The following is a 26,412-nucleotide window of genomic DNA, read 5'->3' on the forward strand; positions in this document are numbered from 1 at the left end:
ATCTGTGTCCTTATGAGTGTGTGTATTCTTGAGTGTGTGTACATGTGCGTATACATCTATAGTTGTGTGTGTGACAGAGAGGGAGATTGAATGTCCTTGTGCGGAGGGGGGAGCAGCGGAGGGAGAAATGTGACACAGGGCTGCCAAGCTTCTAAGCCCCGGGGCTCTGGCTGGGGATACTGAGGCTCAGGTATTCCACACACAGCCGCCGAATAGGCTAGAGCCCCTTAAACACACACACACACACACACACACTTAATGTAGGTAACTTGTAGGCCCCTGGCCGGACACCACGTGCGCAGTACACACTAAATAAAGAGTGCATTTACAGGGAAGGGGAAAAAAACACTAAAACGCCTCTTTCTGGGCAGCCATTTTGTTTGACGGGTATGTTTATACAGCCGTTTTTTTTCAAGGATGACTAAGCAGAAAAACCGGGCCATGGATCAGAGCAGACCAGCAGCCAACACACTGACGACGGTGTATTCACTGGCTGTTAACCCCCACAGCGGAAAGTTACCCAGGCTTTATTTAAGGCCAGCTTAGCGCAGTGATGAGTCTTTCCACAAGTGTGCGTGATGTTACCCCCTCTCTCTCCCCAATGACTAAACACCGCCTGAGTGGGGTGACGGGAGATTTCCTGAGCCTCCATCACACACACAAACCCACACACAAGCAAGAGAGAGCAAAAGAGAGAGAGAGAGAGAGAGAGGAGGCGGATTGAGCAAGGTTTTTTTTGCGAGGAAGAGAGAGAGGTGCAGGAGGATGAATAGCCAGGCGACAGTACAATGGGTTGAGAGAGAAGGAAAGAGGGAGGCAATTATTTCACCAAAAATGTGTGTTTGTAGAGTACGTGTGTGTGTGTGTGGTGTGTGGGGGCAGTGGCATGTGGCAGTGCAAACTGCAAACATCCGACAGTGATGATGTGTACATGCACTCCCCATCCTGTTGCCAGCCCTTCCGTCACTCACCCTCTGTGACTCTTCCCTATGAGCTCATCCTCACCCACTGCATATATACACCGCCATCCCAGACGCACGCACACACCCTGAAGCCCGTTGTCTTGCTAAGACAAGACACACAACAGAGAAAGACAAACCTGTTCATGAGACTTTAGGGAAGCTACTGTGGGTATTAAAACATTAGCCCATACTTCTGTATGCAAGCAACAGGGTGTGTATTGACCATCAACAGAAGGCTATTGACCATCAACAGAATGTTTCCAGAAGGCCGCTTTAGCTTAAGTGTGTGTATGTTTGTTTGTACTGTGCAAGGGTGTGTGTTTGAGAATGCCTGTGTGCTAAGGGTGAGTGGATGGGTGGCCAGAGTTCTGGGGTTGGTCTTGAGGAGTAAGCACTTCCGTAAATACTCAAACTTTCCAATGACACGGCACGGCAGAAGGAGACATGCTGGAGTGTGTGGTCGCTGGGCAGGAAACCGTGGCAACTTACAGTAGAAGGCTCACACACTCCCCATCTCTTCTGCTACTTATGGCTGGGCCTCCGTTTCACTCTTCATTACCATCCGTCATTCCATTCCATCTGTGATTGTATGACAGCGATAAGCCAAGTACAAACAGCCACGGTCCGTGTCATAATCTGTTATACATTCCCCTTATTCAGCCCAGACACTTAAGGTGAAATAGGCCTTTCACAGGTTTCTCCATTCATTCCAGTTCTGTTGCCAAGACAAAGAAAAGTCTCTGCATAACAGGCTTTCAACTGAATGAAAACAAACAATGCCCACTTATGCGTTAACACGTTCATGAGTGGGCACATACACACACACACACACACGAGGCATCAGAGTAGAGGCATTCCCTATCAGATCTCAGGAGCTACTTATTCTTAGGGATAAGAGCACATGACCGAGCGAACGGAAAACAACAGACATCAACAAACAAGACAGACACAGCACATAAATCCCCCTGCTGCTGTCAGCAAAGCCCAGCTAGCAACATGACAATCCCCATGGTGGGTGTGAGTGAGCTGCCCCAGCAGGGTGGTTTGAGGTCAGGTGGTGTTTGATTGGGTGCCAGGGGTGATGAGGGGTGAGAGGGTTTCACTAGTACCAGATTTTGATGAGGTGGTGATGGTGTTGGGGATTTAAAGTCCAGATGTAGGCCTAATCCAGCTCCACAACAGGACTCCAAAGCTAATAAAGCCTGAATTAAATCTAGTGTTTCAGTGCTGTTATCAGGCTACTGAAGTAGTGGCATGGAGAATGAGTGTGTGTGTGTGTGTGTGTGTGTGTGTGTGTGTGTGTGTGTGTGTGTGTGTGTTATTGAGGATCCACATAAATTATTTAAAGCCTACACTTTGTTCGGGCTAACCTGTGTGTTTCTTCCTTAGATATGGGGCAACTTGTGTGGATAGTAAAAAAAAATTCCCTCTCTATATACAGTGGGGCAAAAAAGTATTTAGTCAGCCACTATTTGTGCAAGTTCTCCCACTTAAAAAGATGAGAGAGGCCTGTAATTTTCATCATAGGTACACGTCAACTATGAAAGACAAATTGAGAAGAAAAAAATCCAGAAAATCACATTGTAGGATTTTTTATGAATTTATTTGCAAATTATGGTGGAAAATAAGTATTTGGTCACCTACAAACAAGCAAGATTTCTGGCTCTCACAGACCTGTAACTTCTTCTTTAAGAGGCTCCTCTGTCCTCCACTCGTTACCTGTATTAATGGCATCTGTTTGAACTTGTTATCAGTATAAAAGACACCTGTCCACATCCTCAAACAGTCACACTCCAAACTCCACTATGGCCAAGACCAAAGAGCTGACAAAGGACACCAGAAACAAAATTGTAGACCTGCACCAGGCTGGGAAGACTGAATCTGCAATAGGTAAGCAGCTTGGTTTGAAGAAATCAACTGTGGGAACAATTATTAGGAAATGGAAGACATACAAGACCACTGATAATCTCCCTCGATCTGGGGCTCCACGCAAGATCTCACCCCGTAGGGTCAAAATGATCACAAGAACGGTGAGCAAAAATCCCAGAACCACACGGGGGGACCTAGTGAATGACCTGCAGAGAGCTGGGACCAAAGTAACAAAGCCTACCATCAGTAACACACTACGCCGCCAGGGACTCAAATCCTGCAGTGCAAGACGTGTCCCGCCTGCTTAAGCCAGTAAATGTCCAGGCCTGTCTGAAGTTTGCTAGAGTGCATTTGGATGATCCAGAAGAGGATTGGGAGAATGTCATATGGTCAGATGAAACCAAAATAGAACTTTTTGGTAAAAACTCAACTCGTCGTGTTTGGAGGACAAAGAATGCTGAGTTGCATCCAAAGAACACCATACCTACTGTGAAGTATGGGGGTGGAAACATCATGCTTTGGGGCTGTTTTTCTGCAAAGGGACCAGGACGACTGATCCGTGTAAAGGAACGAATGAATGGGGCCATGTATCGTGAGATTTTGAGTGAAAACCTCCTTCCATCAGCAAGGGCATTGAAGATTAAGCGTGGCTGGGTCTTTCAGCATGACAATGATCCCAAACACACCGCCCGGGCAATGAAGGAGTGGCTTCGTAAGAAGCATTTCAAGGTCCTGGAGTGGCCTAGCCAGTCTCCTGATCTCAACCCCATAGAAAATCTTTGGAGGGAGTTGAAAGTCTGTGTTGCCCAGCGACAGCCCCAAAACATCACTGCTCTAGAGGAGATCTGCATGGAGGAATGGGCCAAAATACCAGCAACAGTGTGTGAAAACCTTGTGAAGACTTACAGAAAACGTTTGACCTGTGTCATTGCCAACAAAGGGTATATAACAAAGTATTGAGAAACTTTTGTTATTGACCAAATACTTATTTTCCACCATAATTTGCAAATAAATTCATTAAAAATCCTACAATGTGATTTTCTGGATTTTTTTTTCTCATTTTGTCTGTCATAGTTGACGTGTACCTATGATGAAAATTACAGGCCTCTCTCATCTTTTTAAGTGGGAGAACTTGCACAATTGGTGGCTGACTAAATACTTTTTTTCCCCACTGTATCTATCGCTATATGTGTGTGTGTGTATTTCATTCAGGTTTACCTGCATCTGTTTGAGCACTTTGGGGATGGGTTTACAGTTGAGTTTCACGCAGGCCTGTCTGTAGGCAGAGAGAATCTCATCCACCGTCACATTCTGGGCTGGAAAACAAGAGTTGGAGCAACAAGGTGAGACACATGACTACACACACACACACACACACACACGACAATACTAAAAAAGTGGCCTGTTGATGACATCAGTTTGCGTCACAGACATTATAGCACAGTACGACTGACAACATGTTGACATTACATTCTCACATTACCTAGCTACGTTCTCACCTCTATATAAAACATTTGCAACTGGCGAAAACATTCAGTGATTTCACACATTAAAAACATCTTCCTTGGTGGCACAGTGAGTCATACAGAAGGAGAGCATGTGGTATTTTGAGACACAGTAAGTACACAGGATTTGCAATCTGCTTAGCAAATGGACAGGAACGAAGCCAACCAGATCCACTCTCTATAAATGGCTGGTGTGAGTGTTCAGACTGCATCTGGCTTCTCAGTGGAGAGAGCGGTACAACATGGAGACCCCCCAAGGTGCCTCTGTACTGCAGCTTTCTAAAGAGTCCAGCACGTGTGTGTGAGAGGCACTGCCACCCCAGACCCTCTCTCAGGGCTAACTGGTCAGATGACTCGGGTGCAGCTTCAGCCCCGTTGTTTCAGCTCAGAGAGACTAATGAGAGAAATGCAGACAAAAGGACAGGTGTGTGTGTCTCAAGTGTATGCATATGCTGTGAGTGTGTGTGCGCGCACAATGAATAAAGGTCTGATATTTTGTGCCGAGATCAGCAGTTTGGCTACCTATGCTAAGGTGAGACAAATTGTCCCCTCTACCCTTCCTCCCTCTCTCCTCTCCTCCCCACCCTTCATCTGACTCCCGAGTGACAGGCCAGTCATCCTAGCCTGGGTGCCAGTCTGCTTCTGCTCTCCTGCCAACTCCTAATGGAATAGTCATGTTCAGCTCGCCCAATGACAATGGATCATGCAAAAGCACAAACAGATCTGGGACCAGGCTAAAGATTGTGTTGAAGATAGAAATGCAGTGCACAGGGACGCCGTGCGGTTTGACTCCATACAGTATGGTTCAAACATAGACATTCAGGCGCTGCAGTGGCATTTTCGTAGTGTGGGATCGTAACCCATCAAGCCCATTGAAATGAATCCACAACACGCAGATTACACTGTGTCCTAGTGGCTTCTAGGAAACCTGAGGCTTTATCAGTCATTCTAACCCCTTCATGGTCAAGAGACTAATAATAGCAATGAGTCGCCAGGGGATATATCGCACAGTTAGGCTTACTGTGTCTACGTGTGTGTGTGTTTAAGAGACAGAGAGAGAGAACATGGATGTGTGCGAACATGTTAGTCTGTGTGCATGTCCATATACACAGGGTGTAGGCCGGTGTGTGTCTAACAGATGTGAGCCTGTACAGTTGGCAGTGCGAGTATGAGAGGGTGTGTGTAAGTGATCTGCTAGCGGGAGTCACACACTGTGGCTTTGTCTGTCTGCGGTAGAGACACATATTCAGTGTTCCCCAACACACACACACACACACTGCTGTGTGATCTGCTCCAATCACAGCCCAAATAACTCATGACCAGGGAGCACCACTGGACAACAACACTGTGTTACAGAGATAGAAACAGACATTGGGGAAAGTGTGTGTGTGTGTGTGTGTGTGTGTGTGTGTATATGTTTCTCGACACCTAATAGTGCAGGCGTTACGCTTTCCCTCTAATGCATGTACACAAAACACCTTTGACCGACAGTCCTCTTTTTCCCGAGCCAATTCTAACTACCTGCAACTAGGCCAGACAGACCAGGGATCAGTATCATGAGGCTCCGCTCTGCCTGCCTTCAGACACAGACTGTAAGAACACCCTGGCAGGCTGCACTAAAGGGCCTTGGAAGCACAAAGACAGAGCTGCACTGCTTATGCATCACACCTTCCGCTCAGTCACACACAGAGCAAAAGGCTGAGGCTGGGCTATAACAGGACTGATGTGGATACGGCAGAGCAGACAACACAGGGACACGGCTTTAAAAAGCAGTCAAAACAAAATGTCTCTGAAGATAGGGTGAGTGAACGTGTGAGTGTGTGTGTGTGTGAGACAGAGCGAGAAAGAAAGAGTGTAGGCTACGTGCGTGTGCTTGCCTTGTCTACCTCGGGTGTGTGTGTGTGTACACAGACCTGTTGATCCAGGAGGGGCTGGATTGTATTAGAACCACCTGGCTGGCATCCAGGGCAGGCACCAACTCAATAAAACAGTCTCAATCGTCGCCCGCCTCTTATGAGATCTCCTCAAACTAACAAACAGAGATCAAGTATCTCCCTTCAAAACAAATCTATTATTAGTGCTACATGTTTTTTAGTGTTCAATTGTTAACCCCAATTACACCCTGCACACTAACCCTTTCGGTTCAGCGCTGCCTGTGGCAACAGCCCTGAGAACTGAGGCTCACACTGAGGTACACGTCAGCTCCTGTCAACGCTCTGTGTGTGTGTGTGTGTGTGTGTGTGTGTATATGCTTATGTGTACAACATGTCCTTGGGAAAAGCATTAGACATTGCTTACAGGGTTGTTGTAGAGCAGGGGTGAGTGTAAATTCTTTCCGGAGGGGGAAAGAGAGACGTGAGGCGCAAGAAGGTAGCACATTCCCATAGCCCAGAGCTGGAGAATCTCCCCTGGTTCTCAAGAACATGCACACACACGATATTCTGAATAATCATGATCACTTTGTTACTCAGTACAGTAGAGAGCTAGGCCTCAGCAAGTAAGGAACTGGAGTAGGAGTGGGAGAGTGTTCTGTTGAGAAGCCAGGGGCACAGTGTGTACCATATAGCTCCCTGGCCAGATCCAGCTCAAGGTAAATAGAAGCAGGAAAAGAGGTGCAATACAAGCTACAGTGGCCATAAAGTCTGGACTTCTCCCTCCCCCAGTAATCTGTGGGTTTTACTGCAACAGCAGAGCATTAATTCACCTTTAAGCAGCACAATAGGGTTGGGTGATGTCTGGAATGACACATTATCCCATCGACCTGTCCAAACATTGTTGATATACAATTGTATCATCTATTAAGTCCTTGCGTTGCCTAGCAATGCAGTAAACAATCTGTAATGCGGCCTGTGTCATGCACAACCCACTGATTAAAGTCTAATCATTAGACTAATGTGGAAATCTGTATTTTCTTATGTGCAAATAATTAAATAAATATAAACCAATCATATGGTAATATGTGGTAACGATAACTTTGAACCAAACGTTGTAGGCCTACAGTGTGATACGAGACCCTTTCCGATTTCGGACAATTTCAACTGAGATCGAGTGCGCACGTTCACCATAGAAGCCATCACTGGGCAGTCTTCTTCGAAGAGCTAAGCAGTCACAGTGCGCAACAGCGGGCCAGCGCAGAGCTCACATCCTACCTAGCTACTCTGAAATGGAATCGGAGGAGATGATGACCCACTGGGCATGGTAGCGAGGGAATGAGGGTCGCTTTCCGCTCTTGGCCAATGTCACCCTCAAATACCTCTACATCTGTGCAAAAAGCGTTCCGTATGAACGTGTTTTCAGTAGGCCTACAGCAGGCGATATTGTTACCCCACTCCGCAGTCTATTAAAGCCAGAAAAGGTGAACATGCTTGTGTTCCTTGCCAGAAACCTTTAGGTAGGTTAATATAATGAAAATTAAAATAGTCCAACAGGTTCTTCATTGCACTTTTTGTAAAATTTTCAGAGCCTGTATTCACAGACGTGTCTTATTCAAAATAAATGTAGGCTAGACTATTCTGTAGTCTTATTTACACTGCAATTTAGTTAATTTCATTCTTATTTTTCTTTACTTTCTTTATTTTGTAATTTGTAGCCTATCCAAATATGTGATATTCTTTTTATAGGTGACATTTTTTATCCCCGCTGATTGAAACGCTGCTGTGGGAACTTATGTAATGCCCGTTGTGCAATTCAAGGCTATGATTAAAACACTTCCACAATAATATACATATCTGTTTAACTTGTACAAGTAACTTTTACTTCACATTTTATTGATAGTAGTCTAGTGTAGGCCTATATTATTGGCTGTTTGGTTTGCAAGGATTTTCCAGCAGCACACAATTTATTTTCCTAAAACATTGGTCAGGTGGAGGCCAGAAACTTAAAAGGTTTGTTTAAACTTCCCATTCTATTTTTCTATCTTGCAATTGTTGGTTCTCTGTCTCATTATTACCATACCATGTTTTTATTTAAGCTATTCACAAACATAACTTTCTGAGATATAACTATGTTACTGGCCTCCTACATTCATTTGAAAGTTGATCATGAAAGATATGCTTAGACCAATAAGTCACATTCAAATAAAATGCGATTTGGACAAAATGGGAAATGAAGCTTTTAAAACAAGCCAGACAATGGAGTGTCTGCTGCAAAAATGCCCGTGATCATCCAACATTGGAGAGGTGAACGAGATAACTGTTTTCTGACATTTTACGCAGCTTTTGGCACTCTCCGCTGTCTACAATCTACATTGTAGGCCTCCTCTTGCATTATGTTAAATGGTAGGCTAAGTCTACCTAAAACCAACATACAGTTTGAAAGGGAGATGCTGTCTGTCTGAGCTCTGAGGACAAGCCAAACTGTGCCAAATACACAATTTTACCCCTCCTTAAAGATAAAAAATGTGCAGGCAGCAGGCACAACCCAAACGTATTATCACTAGGATTACCTATAGCCAACATTAATAACCTGTTTGTAAAGCACCTGGCTGCACAAAGGCAATTTTAAAAAAATACCTTGGGTTCGTCGGCGCTGTTCTGAAAGATAAGTTGTCTAAAAAAATGTATGACAATCAATGTTCAAGGAGTTTGATGCTTTCTTATTCATTCCTTTTCTTTGTTATTCAGAGTTAGGCTTATTTAAATGTATGCCACAAACGCAGGTATTTGAGCCAATGAACCATATTTTGTGAGCTCAAGCTAACATTCATCAACAGACGGTCCCTGATTGGGCTACATGTTATAAACAACGACAGAATTCACCTCAGTGGTGAGGTGGTGGCCAGGCGAGGAGTGAACAAAAGATATGAGAGAACCTGTACAGTCAGTCTCTGGGGCTGCTATGCTATTACAACACTACTGTAGGTATTGGCCAGCCTTCAAGAAGCCGTCATGGAGTGCACAAGTTACCGCAAGTGCTGCTGCCGAGCCTTAGCTTGCTGATTCTAATCAATAGGCCTACAACACGTAAATTAACACTAGAAAGGCCTTGAGGGACCGCTTCAAGCCATTGACATTGATTTTGGACATCAACATTCAAACAGTCTAAAAAATACATTTAATATATGCTATTGCAAAAATAATCATTTGGTTGTGTTTATTAAGCTCCTAGGTAACAGAATATGAAATAAAATGAATTTCAATGAACACAATAGCATTTTCATTAGTTTATGTACAGTGCCTTCAGAAAGTATTCACACCCCTGGACTTTTTCCACATTTCGTTGTGTTACGAATTGGAATTAAAATGGATGTCTTTTTTTCCAATGATCTACACTAAACACTGTCAAAATGGAAGAATACTCTTAAAGAAATGATAGTATTTATGAAAAATAAAACACTAATATACACTACATGACCATAAGTATGTGGACACCTGTTCGTTGAACATCTAATTACCAAATCATGGGCATTAATATGGCGTTGTTCCCCTTTTGCTGCTATAACAGCATCCACTCTTCTGGGAAGGCTTTCCACTAGATGTTGGAACATTGCTGCAGGGACTTGCTTCCATTCAGCCACAGGAGCATTAGTGAGATTGGGCGCTAATGTTGGGCGATTAGTCCTGGCTCGCAGTCGGCATTCCAATTCTACCCAAAGGTGTTCGATGGGGTTGAGGTCAGGGCTCTATGCAGGCCAGTCAAGTTCTTCCACACCGATCTCGACAAACCATTTCTGTACGGACCTCGTCATGCCTTGTCATGCTGTCATGCTGAAACAGTAAAGGGCCTTCCCCAAACTGTTGACACAAAGTTGGAAGCACAGAATCGTCTAGAATGTCATTGAATGCTGTAGCGTTAAGATTTCCCTTCACTGGAACTAAAGGACCTATAGCCTCAAACATGAAAAACAGCCCCAGACCATTATTCCTCCAAACTTTACAGTTGGCACTATGCATTTGGGCAGGTAGCATTTTCCTGGCATCCGCCAAACCCAGATTCGTCCGTCGGACTGCCAGATGGTGAAGCGTGATTCATCACTCCAGAGAACGCGTTTCCACTGCTCCAGAGTCCAATGGCGGCGAGCTTTACACCACTCCAGCCGACACTTGGAATTGCGCATGATGATCTTACATGCTGACCACACCGCTCGTGTTACGTGCACGGGCATTGCAAAATAAATGTACACATACAGTACCAGTCAAAAGTTTGGACACACCTACTCATTCAAGGGCTTTTCTTTATTTTTACTTTTCTACAATGTAGAATAATAGTGAAGACATCAAAACTATAAATAACACATATGGAATCATGTAGTAACCAAATATATTTTATATTTGAGATTCTTCAAAATAGCCAACCTTTGCCTTGATGACAGCTTTGCACACTTGGCATTCTCTCAACCAGCTTCATGAGGTAGTCACCTGGAATGCATTTCAATTAACAAGTGTGCCTTGTTAAAAGTTAATTTATGGAATTTAATGTGTTTCAGCCAATCAGTTGTGTTGTGACAAGGTAGGGTTGGTATACAGAAGCTAGCCCTATTTTGTAAAACACCAAGTCCATATTATGGCAAGAACAGCTCAAATAAGCAAAGAGAAACGACAGTCCATCATTACTTTAAGACATGAAGGTCAGTCAATCCGGAAATAATTAAGAACTTTGAAAGTTTCTTCAAGTGCAGTCGCAAAAACCATCAAGCATTATGATGAAACTGGCTCTCATGAGGACCGCCACAGGAAAGGAAGACACAGAGTTACCTCTGCTGCAGAGGATAAGTTCATTAGAGTTAACTGCGCCTCAGAAATTGCAGCCCCAATAAATGCTTCAGAGTTCAAGTAACAGACACATCTCAACATCAACTGTTCAGAGGAGACTGTGTGAATCAGGCCTTCATGGTCGAAATGCTGCAAAGAAACCACTACTAAAAGGACACCAATAAGAAGAAGAGACTTGCTTGGGCCAAGAAACACGAGCAATGGACATTAGACCGGTGGAAATCTGTCCTTTGGTCTGATGAGTCCAAATGTGAGATTTTTGGTTCCAACCGCCGTGTCTTTGAGACGCAGAGTAGGTGAACGGATGATCTCCGCATGTGTGGTTCCCACCGTAAAGCATGGAGGAGGAGGTGTGATGGTGTGGGGGTGCTTTGCTGGTGACACCGTCAGTGAATTATTTAGAATTCAAGGCACACTTAACCAGCATTGCTACCACAGCATTCTGCAGCGATACGTCGTCCCATCTGGTTTGCGCTTAGTGGGACTATCATTTGTTTTTCAACAAGACAATGACCCAACACACCTCCAGGCTGTGTAAGGCCTATTTGACCACGAAGAAGAGTGATTGAGTGCTGCATCAGATGACCTGGCCTCCACAATTACCCGACCTCAACCCAATTGAGATGGTTTGGGATGAGTTGGACAGCAGAGTGAAGGAAAAGCAGCCCAGGTGAAGCTGGTTGAGAGAATGCCAAGAGTGTGCAAAGCTGTCATCAAGCCAAAGGGTGGCTATTTTGAAGAATCTCAAATATAAAATATATTTTGATTTGTTTAACACTTTTTTGGTTACTACATGATTCCATGTGTTATTTCATAGTTTGTCTTCACTATTATTCTACAATGTAGAAAATAGTAAAAATTAAGGAAAACCCTTGAATGTGTCCAAACTTTTGACTGGTACTGTACATGTTATTCAATAATTTCATCCAAACTGCTCGCGCGCGTAGGCAGGCGGTAAAATTGAACTTGGTTCTATTTTTGAACTGCTGCAAGTCCCCGCCTCTCCCATCTCCCATCTCCTCATTTGTTTTTAGGAGCATATACCCACTTGGGTGATTGAAAGAGGTCCACACCTGTCCAGTTGGTGGTCGTAATGCACCTAAAAGTTGGTTGCCAACCGCCATATAAAGTCCGAAGAAGAAGAAGCAGAAGACTGAAGGAGGAGATATTACTAGAAACTAACTAGGTTTACCCTTTCATCTGTGGATTCATTGTCAGAATAGAGGACCTTGTAAAATAACAACCCAATGTTTATATCCCAGGACAAATTAGCTAGCAACAGCAAGCTAGCTAGCTAAATTGCCATGAATGTTTCATGCGTTTCGACCTGTCCCCAAATTAATATAGTTGGTTCAGAGTTCGTTTTGATATTTCAACCTGCGTGTCCTGATTGCATCTGGTGTGGATGGACAAAATCAAGATGCGCGTGATGACGGACACACGCGCGTGCCCGGTCTAGTCAGCATGTTAGGCTTGTGTGCGGCTGCTCGGCCATGGAAACCCATTTCATGAAGCTCCCGACAAACAGTTATTGTGCTGACTTTGCTTCCAGAGGCAGTTTGGAACTTGGTAGTGAGTGTTGCAACCGAGGACAGACCATTTTTACACGCTACAGCACTCGCTGGTCCCGTTCTGTGAACTTGTTTGGCCTACCACTTAGCGGCTGAGCCGTTGTTGCTCCTACACGTTTCCACTTCACAATAACAGCACTTACAGTTGACCGGGGAAGCTCTAGCAGGGTAGAAATTTGACGAACTGACTTGAGTCTCCTATGACAGTGCCACGTTGAAATTCACTGAGCTCTTCAGTAAGGCCATTCTACTGCTAATGTTTGTCTATGGAGATTGCATGGCTGTGTGCTTGATTTTATACACCTGTCAGCAACGGGTGTGGCTGAAATAGCCGAATCCACTAATTTGAAGGGGTGTCCACATACACTATATATACAAAAGTATCTTGATTAGATAAGTATTCAACCCAGAGTCAATACGTTAAAATCACCTTTGGCAGCGATTACAGCGGTGAGTCTTTTTGGGTAAGTCTCTAAGAGCTTTGCACACCTGGGGTCTCATTTATCGTTCATGCGTAGGCACAAATCTGTGAGTAAACCATGCTGGGGATCATTTCCACTCAAAGTGTGAGATTTATCAATATGAACATTTGCTTGAGAGTGTGCATACATTTACACACAGCCATGACCATACGTACGCACAGTGGTGGAATAAGGGAACTGCTTGTCAAGTGTAGAATGGGGAAAATATATGTTGAAATTGTGAGAGTAATAACTCAATAATTTGTTCTATTTTATTGTAAATTCATGGAACATTAATTATATTGGCAGACCACATCAGTGCATTTGTTACGATAACAATCCATATTAAGTACAGTCATTTGTTAAATTAGAGGCACGTGTGAAAGTGAAACCACTGTTGAAATACTATAAAAGACTGAGATAATGGGAAACGAATGAGAGATTGCTGATACTGCTCTGTTAGAAGATTTGCAACACGCTGCATTTAGTACAGTGAGTTTTTAGAGCAGGTGGGACTTTTTTGAAGAAAATACAGATTGGCTCATCAGATATTGTTTCCCAAAACCAATCTTATAGGATTTTTGAGAGAATGAAAGACCTACTTTAGAAAGGCAAACATGCCATTCTGGTGCACATCCAAGTGCTATCCACCCTCGGGTGTTTGGCAACAGGCACTTTTCAGCGGGAACTTTCCGATCGGCATTTCACAGCCCTCGATGAGCCAATGTTTTGGATGCAATCATCAGCAAAAAGAACAGTAACATACCATTTTCATACACCATCGCACAACAGGTTGAAGTCAAGAGGGGTTTCTTTGCCATCAATGGGTTCACAAATACGAACACAATTCCACTTTGACATTATGGGGTATTGTGTGTAGGCCAGTGACAAAAAAATTACCAATTTCATCCATCTTAAATTCAGGCTGTACGTGGAAAAAGTAAAGGGGTGTGAATACTTTCTGAAGGCATAGAGACATGGTACCATCACTACACTGTCCGCCCGGCACACACACTGTAGGCATATATGGCAGAGTACAGAGGTGAATGAGAGAAACCGGATAGGGGAACGAGGGAGGATAGCAGTAATTTAAAAACGGTATGGCCACTGCATCATGGAGAGGACTGAACGAGAGTCAGTCAGGCAGGTGTGTAAGGTAGAAAGGAAGGAACGAAGGACGGAGACCGAGGAGCTCCGCTAAACTCTGACAGCACTGCTGACAGCACAGAATTCAAGGGGAGAAAAACAGGGGGGAGGAGGGAACAGAAAAGGTAGAAGGAGAACAAAGAGGGTAAGCAGACGTGGAAGTGAGGCAGGGGTGAAGAATGGAGGGAATACAGGTAGGGCACTGAGAAAGAGGAGGGTAGAAGGCAGGCAGTTCTCCTGAGGGAGCGGCATAGAATTAGCCCTAGTAAGGGTTAGACACTTGGCCCTGCTCCCTTTGCACTAGCTAGACAGGTTGGTAGAACTAGAACGAAAGAACAGGCCAAAAGGGAGAGTACAGTCTCATAAGATTCTTCGTAGTAAAAGATCAGGCTTCAACAAGTGCAGGAAAATGTGGCTTTCAAAAAACATGCCTTTGAACACAACTGAAGAGGAGAGACAAAGCACAGTGAAGAGTCAAGCTGAAAGTAATATACTGTGTCCAATAATGGGACATAGCTTGCTATGTTGCACTGACATAAAATCCCAAGTGGTCAAACCAACCAAAAATGTCAGCCTTTCCCACACCCCCTACCTCACCAGGTCTTTATTTTTTTAATTAAATGGTTTATATATAAGTCTGTAATGACTGTTCATGTTTTAAATGCATGTAAATTGTAAAGTATTTTTGTCTGTAATGTCTTTTTCATTATGTCAGACCCCAGAAAGACTAGTTGTCGCCATTGGCGTCGGCTACTGGGGATCCTAATAAAATCATAAAAATCAGATCATATCCTAAGGGCCACCCTATGAGTCAGCCTATCCACTAACACACACTCACGCGGGCACACGCACGCACATAACTTAGCTAAGGATAATCCTTGACATATGAAGAGGACTCATACAATTAGAGGCCATTAAACTCAGCCCTGGTGAAACAGGCAGAACCCGCTCGCTTCTCCTTGGGCCTGAACGGAGAGGAGCAGTCCCTATTGTGTTACTCATCAATCTACACACAATACCGCATAACAACAAAGCGAAAACAGGTTATAATTTTTTACAACTGAAATATCACATTTACATAAGGATTAAGACCTTTTACTCAGTACTTTGTTGAAGCACCTTTGGCAGCGATTAAAGCCTCGAGCCTTCTTGGTTATGATACTACAAGCTTGGCACAGCTGTATTTGGGGAGTTTCTCCCATTCTTCTCTGCAGATCCTCTCAAGCTCTGTCATGTTGGATGGGGAGCGTCGCTGCACAGCTATTTTCAGGTCTCTCCAGAGATGTTCGATTGGGTTCAAGTCCGGGCTCTGGCTGGGCCACTCAAGGACATTCAGAGACTTGTCCCGAAGCCACTCCTGTGTTGTCTTGGCTGTGTGCTTAGGGTCGTTGTCCTGTTGGAAGACGAACCTTTGCCCCAGTCTGAGGTCCTGAGCGCTCTGGAGCAGGTTTTCATCAAGGATTTCTGAACTTTGCTCCATTAATCTTTCCCTCGAACCTGACTAGTTTCCCAGTCCCCGCTTCTGAAATACATCCCCACAGCATGATGCTGCCACCACCATGCTTCACCGTAGGGATGGTGCCAGGTTTCCTCCAGACGTGACGCTTGGCATTCAGGCCAAAGAGTTCAATCTTGGTTTCATCAGACCAGAGAATCTTGTTTCTCATGGTCTGAGAGTCCTTTAGGTGCCTTTTGGCAAACTCCAAGCGGGCTGTTATGAGCCTTTTACTGAGGAGTAGCTTCAGTCTTACCACTCTACCATAAAGGCCTGATTTGTGGAGTGCTGCAGAGATGGTTGTCCTTCTGGAAGGTTCTCCCATCTCCATAGAGGAACTCTGGAGCTCTGTCTGAGTGACCATCAGGTTCTTGGTCACCTCCCTGACCAAGGCCCTTCTCCCCCGATTGCTCAGTTTGGCCAGGCGGCCAGCTCTAGGAAGAGCCTTGGTGGTTCCAAACTGCTTCCATTTAAGAATGATGGCCACTATGTTCTTGGGGATCTTCAATGCTGCAGATTTTTTTTTGTACCCTTCCCCTGATCTGTGACTCGACACAATCCTGTCTCGGAGCTGTACGGACAATTCCTTTGACCTCATGGCTTGTTTTTTGCTCTGACATGCACTGTCAACTGTGGGACCTTATAGACAGGTGTGTGCCTTTCCAAATCATGTCCAATCAATTGAATTTACCACAAGTGGATTCCAATCAAGTTGTAGAAACATCTCAAGGACGATCAATGGAAACAGGATGCACCTGAGCTCAATTTCGATAGAAAAGGGTCTGAATACTTACGTAAATAAGTATTTTTTTTTCTATACATTTGCAAACATTTCTAAAAACCTGTTTTCGCTTTGTCATTAAGGGGTATTGTGTGTAGATTGTTCCACATCATTTTTTCTTTAATCCATTTTAGAATAAGGCTGTAATGTAACAAAATGTGGAAAAAGCCAACGGGTCTGAATAGTCATTCTGTACTTCGCTCTGCAGGTAATATGACACACATTACATTACAATGGAACGATTTGATTAGTGTAATGTTAGCTAGCTACATAGTTGTCTTTGTATCAAAGATAAAGGTGTAGTGTAGAGAAACTATCGAGGTTAGCTAGCCAGCTACATTCGTTCGCAGTGACGCTGTTTCTCAAACAAAGCCAACACCGCAGCCATTGCTTGCTAGCCAACACTACCAGCTAGCAGTACTGTAGCAACTAAATACAATATAATTTAAGTCAATGAGAATTTTGCAACGTAAAGCTTCACTTTCTGAACATTCGAGATGTGTAGTCCACTTGTGTAGCTAGCATGACTGACTTTTTGCTAGCTAGCCAACGTTTAATTATTTCTGCGTTATGAAAGGAACTAGACACGGACACGATTGATCTGTTTAGTGTGTTAACACACTATTGGTAGTTTGTTGTAACCAAGTATTGGTGCTAAACCGTGTGTTATTGGATGCTAGCATGCTAGTTAGCTATGGCGTCATAGGATACAGTGAGGGAAAAATGTATTTGATCCCCTGCTGATTTTGTACGTTTGCCCACTGACAAAGACATGATCAGTCTATAATTTTAATGGTAGGTTTATTTGAACAGTGAGAGACAGAATAACATTTAAAAAATCCAGAAAAACACATGTCAAAAATGTTATGAATTGATTTGCATTTTAATGAGGGAAATAAGTATTTGACCCCTCTGCAAAACATGACTTAGTACTTGGTGGCAAAACCCTTGTTGGCAATCACAGAGGTCAGACATTTCTTTTAGTTGGCCACCAGGATTGCACACATCTCAGGAGGGATTTTGTCCCACTCCTCTTTGCAGATCTTCTCCAAGTCATTCATGTTTTTGGCAACTCGAACCTTCAGCTCCCTCCACAGATTTTCTATGGGATTAAGGTCTGGAGACTGGCTAGGCCACTCCAGGACCTTAATGTGCTTCTTCTTGAGCCACTCCTTTGTTGCCTTGGCCGTGTGTTTTGGGTCATTGTCATGCTGGAATACCCATCCACGACCCATTTTCAATGCCCTGGCTGAGGGAAGGTTCTCACCCAAGATTTGACAGTACATGGCCCCGTCCATCGTCCCTTTGATGCGGTGAAGTTGTCCTTTCCGCTTAGGAGAAAAAACACCCCCAAAGCATAATGTTTCCACCTCCATGTTTGACGGTGGGGATGGTGTTCTTGGGGTCATAAGCAGCATTCCTCCTCCTCCAAACACGGCGAGTTGAGTTGATGCCAAAGAGCTCGATTTTGGTCTCATCTGACCACAACACTTTCACCCAGCTCTCCTCTGAATCATTCAGATGTTCATTGGCAAACTTCAGATGGGCCTGTATATGTGCTTTCTTGAGCAGGGGGACCTTGCGTGCGCTGCAGGATTTCAGTCCTTCACGGCATAGGGTGTTACCAATTGTTTTCTTGGTGACTATGGTCCCAGCTGCCTTGAGATCATTGACAAGATCCTCCTGTGTAGTTCTGGGCTGATTCCTCACCGTTCTCATGATCATTGCAACTCCACGAGGTGAGATCTTGCATGGAGCCCCAGGCCGAGGGAGATTGACAGTTCTTTTGTGTTTCTTCCATTTTCGAATAATCGCACCAACTGTGGTCACCTTCTCACCAAGCTGCTTGGCGATGGTCTTGTAGCCCATTCCAGCCTTGTGTAAGTCTACAATCTTGTCCATGACATCCTTGGAGAGCTCTTTGGTCTTGGCCATGGTGGAGAGTTTGGAATCTGATTGATTGATTGCTTGTGTACAGGTGTCTTTTATACAGGTAACAAGCTGAGATTAGAAGCACTCCCTTTAAGAGTGTGCTCCTAATCTCAGCTCGTTACCTGTATAAAAGACACCTGGGAGCCTAGAAATCTTTCTGATTGAGAGGGGGTCAAATACTTATTTCCCTCACTGTACGGTGCCCTGGGCGGTTTTCACGGAAGAATACTGTACCAAGTTAGCTAGCTGAATAAACTAAGTTAGAGTCTATTCCTAGAAAACATTGAACCGCTGTAGTTTACAACAATTATAATTTCTAAAGTGGAAGAGTTATATTTGAGTGTTTCAGTGAAAGGTAAGTGAGGGAGGTCCCGCTCTCTCGCTTCCCCAGATGTTTAGTTAATTTTATTCTGATCTCTTTTGCATTATTGTAGCCTTTTCTGTAGCCTGTCAACTATGTGTCTGTCTATCCCTGTTCTCTCCTCTCTGCACAGGCCATACAAACGCTACACACCGCGTGGCTGCTGCCACTCTAATCTGGTGGTCCCTGCGCGCATGACCCACGTGGAGTTCCAGGTCTCCGGCAGCCTCTGGAACTGCCGTTCTGTGGCCAACAAGGCAGAGTTCATCTCAGCCTATGCGACCCTCCAGTCCCTCGACTTCTTGGCGCTGACGGAAACATGGATTACCACAGAAAACACTGCTACTCCTACTGCTCTTTCCTCGTCTGATCATGTGTTCTCGCATACCCCGAGAGCATCTGGTCAGCGCGGCGGTGGCACAGGAATCCTCATCTCTCCCAAGTGGACATTCTCTCTTTTCCCCCTGACCCATCTGTCTATCTCCTCATTTGAATTCCATGCTGTCACAGTCACTAGCCCATTCAAGCTTAACATCCTTACCATTTATCGCCCTCCAGGTTCCCTTGGAGAGTTCATCAAATGAGCTTGACGCCTTGATAAGTTCCTTTCCTGAGGATGGCTCACCCCTCACAGTTCTGGGTGACTTTAACCTCCCTACGTCTACCTTTGACTCATTTCTCTCTGCCTCCTTCTTTCCACTCCTTTCCTCTTTTGACCTCACCCTCTCACCGTCCCCCCCTACTTACAGGCAGGCAATACGCTTGACCTCATCTTTACTAGATTCTGTTCTTCTACTAATCTCACTGCAACTCCTGACCACTACTTTTTAATCCTTTTCGCTCTCGCTCTCCTCCAACACTACTCACTCTGCCCCTTCTCAGATGGTAATGTGCCGTCGCAACCTTCGCTCTCTCTCTCCCGCTACTCTCTCCTCTTCCATCCTATCATCTCTTCCCTCTGCTAAATCCTTCTCCCTCCGATCTCCTGATTATGCCTCCTCAACCCTCCTCTCCTCCCTTTCTGCATCTTTTGACTCTCTATGTCCCCTATCCTCCCGGCCGGCTCGGTCCTCCCCTCCTGCTCCGTGGCTTGACGACTCATTGCGAGCTCACAGAACAGGGCTCTGGGCAGCCGAGAAGAAATGGAGGAAAACTAGACTCCTTGCGGACCAGTCATCTTTTCACTCCCTCCTCTCTACATTTTCTTCCTCTGTTTCTGCTGCTAAAGCCACTTTCTACCACTCTAAATTTCAAGCCTCTGCCTCTAACCCTAGGAAGCTCTTTGCCACCTTCTCCTCTCTGCCGAATCCTCCTCCCCCTCCCTCCTCCCTCTCTGTGGATGACTTCGTCAACCATTTTGAAAAGAAGGTTGACGACATCCGATCCTCATTTATTAAGTCAAATGACACCGCTGGTCCTGCTCACACTGCCCTACCCTATGCTTTGACTTCTTTCTCCCCTCTCTCTCCAGATGAAATCTTGCGACTTGTGACGGCCGGCTGCCCAACAACCTGTCCGCTTGACCCTATCCCCTCCTCTCTTCTCCAGACCATTTCCGGAGATCTTCTCCCTTACCTCACCTCGCTCATCAACTCATCCTTGACCACTGGCTATGTCCCTTCCGTCTTCAAGAGAGCGAGAGTTGCACCCCTCAAAAAACCAACACTCGATCCCTCCGATGTGAACTACTACAGACCAGTATCCCTTCTTTCTTCTCTCTCCAAAACTCTTGAGCGTGCCGTATCTAGCCAACTCTCCTGCTATCTCTCTCAGAATGACCTTCTTGATCCAAACCAGTCAGGTATTTCAACTGAGACTGCTATTCTGTGTCACGGAGGCTCTCCGCACTGCTAAAGCTAACTCTCTCTCCTCTGCTCTTATCCTTCTAGACCTATCTGCTGCCTTTGATACTGTGAACCATCAGATCCTTCTCTCCACCCTCTCCGAGTTGGGCATCTCCGGCGCTGCCACTCTTGGATTGCGTCCTACCTGACAGGTCGATCCTACCAGGTGGCGTGGCGAGAATCTGTCTCCGCTCCACGTGCTCTCCCCACTGGTGTCCCCCAGGGCTCAGTCTAGGCCCTCTCCTTTTCTCTCTATACACCAAGTCACTTGGCTTTGTCATATCCTCACATGGTCTCGCCTATCATTGCTACGCAGACACACAATTCATTTTCTCCTTTCCCCCTTCTGATAACCAGGTGGCAAATCACATCTCTGCATGTCTGGCAGACATATCAGTGTGGATGTCGGATCACCACCTCAAGCTGAACCTCGGCAAGACGGAGCTGCTCTTCCTCCCGGGGAAGGACTAACCGCTCCATGATCTGGCCATCACGGTAGACAACTCCATTGTGTCCTCCTCCCAGAGTGCAAAGAACCTTGGTGTGACCCTGGACAACACCCTGTCGTTCTCCGCTAACATCAAAGCGGTGACCCAATCCTGCAGGTTCATGCTCTACAATATTCGCAGAGTACGACCCTACCTTACACAGAAAGCGGCACAGGTTCTAATCCAGGCACTTGTCATCTCCCGTCTGGATTACTGCAACTCGCTGTTGGCTGGGCTCCCTGCCTGTGCCATTAAACCCCTACAACTTATCCAGAACGCTGCAGCCCTTCTGGTGTTCAACCTTCCCAAGTTCTCTCACGTCACCCCGCTCCTCCGCACACTCCACTGGCTTCCAGTTGAAGCTCGCATCTCCTACAAAACCACGGTGCTTGCCTACGGAGCTGTGAGGGGAATGGCACATCCTTACCTTCAGGCTCTGATCAGAAGAAGCACAGTTCCCGCTCAGCCCAGTCAAAGCTATTTGCTGCTCTGGCACCACAATGGTGGAACAAGCTCCCCCACGACGCCAGGACAGCGGAGTCACTGACCACCTTCCGGAGACACTTGAAACCCTACCTCTTTAAGGAATACCTGGAATAGTATAACAGTAATCCTTCTACACCCCCCCTCCCCCAGTGGTGGTTGTCCCACTGGTTATCCTAAGTTGAATGCACCAATTTGTAAGTCGGTCTGGATAAGAGTGTCTGCTAAATGACTTAAATGTTTTTAAAAAATGAATACTTTCCAAATGCACTGTCCATGACTCTGGGCCAGTCTGTGTGTGGATTGTATATTCTGCAGTAGTCATCTACTCAGAAACCTACAGTACCTTCAGAAAGTTTTCATACCCCTTGACTTATTCCACATTTTGTTGTGTTGCAGCCTGAATTCAAAATGGAATCAAACTGATTTTCTTTCTCACCCATCTACACACAATACCCCATAATGACAAATTGAAAGCATGTTTTTTTTTGTGTGCGCAGATTTATTGAAAATGAAATACAGAAATCTCATTTCCATAAGTATTCACATCCTGAGTTAACGCGTTAGAATCACCTTTGGCAGCGATTACAGCTGTGAGTCTTTCCGGGTAAGTCCCTAAGATTTTTGCACACCTGGACTATACAATATTTGTACATTATTCTTAAAAATATTATTCAAGCTCTGTTAAGTTGGTTGTTGATCATTGCTAGACAGCCATTTTCAAGTCTTGCCATAGATTTTCAAGCAGATTTAAGTCAAAACTGTAACTCGGCCACTCAGGAACATTCACGGTCTTCTTGGTAAGCAACTCCAGTGTATATTTGGCCTTGTGTTTTAGGTTACTGTCTTGCTGAAAGGTGAATTTGTCTCCCAGTGTCTGTTGGAAAGCAGACTGAACCAGGTTTTCACCTGTGCTTAGCTCAATTCTGTTAAATTTTATCCCCCCAAAAAACTCCCTAGTCCTTGCCAATGAGAAGCATACCCATAACATGAGGCAGCCACCACTATGCTTGATATGAAGAGTGGTACGCTTTTATTTTAATTTGATCTTTATTTAACTAGACAAGTCAGTTAAGAACAAATTCTTATTTACAATGACGGCCTACCCCGGACGATGCAGGGCCAATTGTGTGCCGCCCTATGGGACTCCCAATCACGGCCGGATTGTGATCAAATGGAAGGGAGGAGAAGGAGAGAGAGCGACTGAATGCTGCTTTCAAGATAACAGCATATTACTTTTGATGTTCTGTGGTAAATAATCTCTTCTGAAAGATAACTATGGTCTCGGATGTCAATTAATATAACCTTTCTATAATGACCGTCACAAATTAGCGTGGTAGAGAAAGCATGAATGCTTCAATGACTGATAGTCAGGGCACCATGGAAAGTGAAAGTCACCTGAGCTAATCATTTGTGGCTGAAGGGTGAACACTGATTGACTGTGACTCAGGGTGTTGATGACATGGTGACATGCTAAGCCAATCGGCATGGTGGTCTTTAATGATCAAGGTTGACAAAGGACGAAAAGGAGACGAGGAGAGGAAGAGCAGAGCTATGCACAACTGATGAGGAACTGCACTTGTCACTCAGAGAAAATTCATGCAACACTGCAGCATGCAACATCACAGGTTCTTTAATAGACACTGCATCTCAGTGCTAGTGACTACAGACCCTGGTTCGATTCCAGGCTGTATCACAATCCGGCCGTGATTGGGAGTCCCATAAAGTCAACAAATAAAAACATTGCAGCCTGCAGGTAGAAAATATCCTGATAAAAATAAATATCCTATAAATCACATTGGCTACGCATGGCCTATCAGCAAGGAACTTGAAACATTGTATCAACTATTAACTTGGGTCTGGCCTGAAGCTCGTGCTTGCAAACATTGTATAAAATATTCCGGCGCCAGTGAGCTCTGGTAGCCTAGGCCTACTTCTATGCATAATCAGGTGCACGTCCTTACTCAAGATTGACAGGAGCTTTAAAAATAAATTGACAACTCGTAAATGGAATGAAATAAACTAAAACTTGTTCCACACAAGTGTTGCCTAGTTTGTGCGGTCCTCATACGTGTCCACTCCGACAATGAGAACGGTAAAAGACTGTAATAACAATAATAATATATTGAATGCATTAACAGAAATTACTGTAATCAAACAAACATTGTAGATTAGAAATTATGGGAATTAACGGTCAAATGTACTACTTGCGTGCCATCACAATGGATTAGTCTACAGACAGGCGTGAATCAGACAGCTGTCTCGTATGCCATAAAAAAATAGATATATAATTGCAACTGCTCGACAAAACAAAAAATATTGGGCGACCAACAGCCTATCGACCAAACAATCGACCAGTTGACTAAATGAGGTCAGCACTACTGCTGGGGGAGGGTCAGGGTGGACAATAAACAACTCACAAAGCAGGGAGCCCCCTACAGCTCCACATGGGAGGAAAGATAGGTGGATGGATACCTGAATACATCTGAAACACCTGTGGAGGTAGTTGTTAAGCTATTTCACATAGCAGAAACTAGGGTTGGGCTTATCTAGATTTTTAATATTGTCATACCGTCCGCTCATCCCGGGTTTTACGGTATTACCAGCTTAGTACACAAGGGGGCGCCATAAAACGGAAAAAAGCCCATTGGGCGTCTATTACCAGAATGCTTACAAAATTAGCACAAGGAATAGCGAATATCCATGGAGGCTGCTAGCGAAATATGCTAACGGGGGAAAACGAAGAAAAAAAATAAGAATTGCAAAGAAAGGCAATCAAGCTCATAAAGTTATACATATATAGGTAGGAGCCACCGAATGTCATTTTTGGTGAATTTGGACATTTACAAGCGAATGTGAACGAGACACATTGTGCACAAGCATTTCGCTACACCCGCAATAACATCTGCTAAACACGTGTGTGTGACAAATAAAATTTGATTTGAAATGAACAAAGTTGACGCATGCTTGTACGATGGAACAGCAGCACTGGCTCTGGAGCAGCATGTATACATGCTGTGTCAGTGTGGAGTCTGGAGTCGCTAGGGCAACGGGCCCGCCTGCTCTGCTCGAAGAAGATTGCGGAGGAGCAGACGGGCTGAGAATGGAGAGGAGAAAAAACGCAAGGAAATCAAGATACAGATAACTCATCCAAAAGGGCTTTGACTTCTCAAACACGGCAGGAAGCTAACACAATATGATGCCCCGTCACCTTATTTATTCAGCCACTTACTTAGATAACTTGCAAGTTAAACTTAGAATTTTAATGCAGAATTCTGCTTTTTTCACAAAGGAAAAAAGAAAGACAACACAAATATCTTGCTGCGTTTTGTAAACGCGTATCTAAAATGCTTCTTACCTTAATTTCTGCTCGACAAACTAATTTTGTGCTTCAATTGCACTTCTCTAACGGCATTCTATCAGCAGACAGCACTCTGCCTGACAGTGTAGCTCATTTTCTCTGTGTAGGCAGCATACATTTCTCCAGTAAAATGCAATATTAACTTTAAGCCAAACAATAGCAAATGTACACTGAACAAAAATATAAACGCCGCAACATGCAACAATTTCAGATTTTGCATTGACATTTTTGTCATTTAGCATACGCCCTTATCCAGAGCGACTTACAGTTAGTGAGTGCATACATTTTTTTTTTCATACTGGCCCCCCGTGGGTATCGAACCCACAACCCTGGCGTTGTAAACGCCATGCTCTACCAACTGAGCTACATGGGGTTACAGTTGAGTTACAGTTCACATAAAGAAATATGTCAATTGAAAAAAAACATTACGCCCTATGCCTCTATGGATTTCACATGACTGGGAATACAGATATGCATCAGTTGATCACAGACACCTTGAAAAAAGGTAGGGGTGTGGATCAGAAAACCAGTCAGTATCTGGTGTGACCACCATTTGCCTCATGCAGCGTGACACATCTCCTTCGCATAGAGTTGATCAGGCTGTTGATTGTGGCCTGTGTAATGTTGTCCCACTCCTCTTCAATGGCTGTGCGAAGTTGCTGGATAGTGGCCATGGAAGAACTGGGACTGGAATTGTGTACAGATCCTTGCGACATGGGGCTGTGCATTATTATGCTGAAACATGAGGTGATGGTGGTGGATGAATGGCACGACAATGGGCCTCAGGATCTCATCACAGTATCTCTGTGCATTAAAATTACCATCGACAAAATGCAATTATGTTCATTGTTCGTAGTTTATGCCTGCCAATACCATAACCCCACAGCCACTATGGGGCACTCTGTTCACAACGATGACGTCAGCAAACCGCTCACCCACAAGACGCCATACACGCTGTCTGCCATCTGCCCAGGACAGTTGAAACCGGGATTCATCTGCAAAGAGCACACTTCTCCAGCGTGCCAACGGCCATCGAAGGTGAGCATTTGCCCACTGAAGCCGGTTACGACACCGAACTGCAGTCAGGTCAAGACCCTGGTGAGGATGACGAGCACGCGGATGAGCTTTCCTGAGACGGTTTCTGACAGTTTGTGCAGAAATTCTTCGGTTGTGCAAACCCACAGTTTCATCAGCTGTCCGGGTGGCGGGTCTCAAGACGTTCCCACAGGTGAAGAAGCCGGATGTGGAGGTCCTGGGCTGGCGTGGTTACACGTGGTCTGCCAGTTGGACGTGCTGCCAAATTCATTGTGTTGTGTGACAAAACTGCACATTTTAGAGTGCCCACAAGGTGCACCTATGTAATGATCATGCTGTTTAATCAGCTTATTGATATGCTACACCTGTCAGTTGGATGAATTATCTTGGCAAAGAAGAAATGCTCAC

General features: G+C 44.8%; 1 protein-coding gene across 3 annotated transcripts in view; it reads right to left on the reverse strand.

Moving 5' to 3' along the window:
- LOC121560385 (protein phosphatase 1 regulatory subunit 37) overlaps nt 1-26,412 on the reverse strand; it is a 49,769-nt gene that overhangs the window by 15,253 nt on the left and 8,104 nt on the right. For all 3 annotated transcript variants that reach the window (XM_041873385.2, XM_041873381.2, XM_041873388.2), the window contains exon 2: nt 4,050-4,147. In XM_041873385.2, coding sequence (XP_041729319.2) covers nt 4,050-4,147 — 98 coding nt within the window. The remainder of the gene's footprint in view (nt 1-4,049; nt 4,148-26,412) is intronic.

The sequence above is a fragment of the Coregonus clupeaformis genome, chromosome 5, assembly GCF_020615455.1.
Source record: "Coregonus clupeaformis isolate EN_2021a chromosome 5, ASM2061545v1, whole genome shotgun sequence".
NCBI lineage: Eukaryota > Metazoa > Chordata > Actinopteri > Salmoniformes > Salmonidae > Coregonus > Coregonus clupeaformis.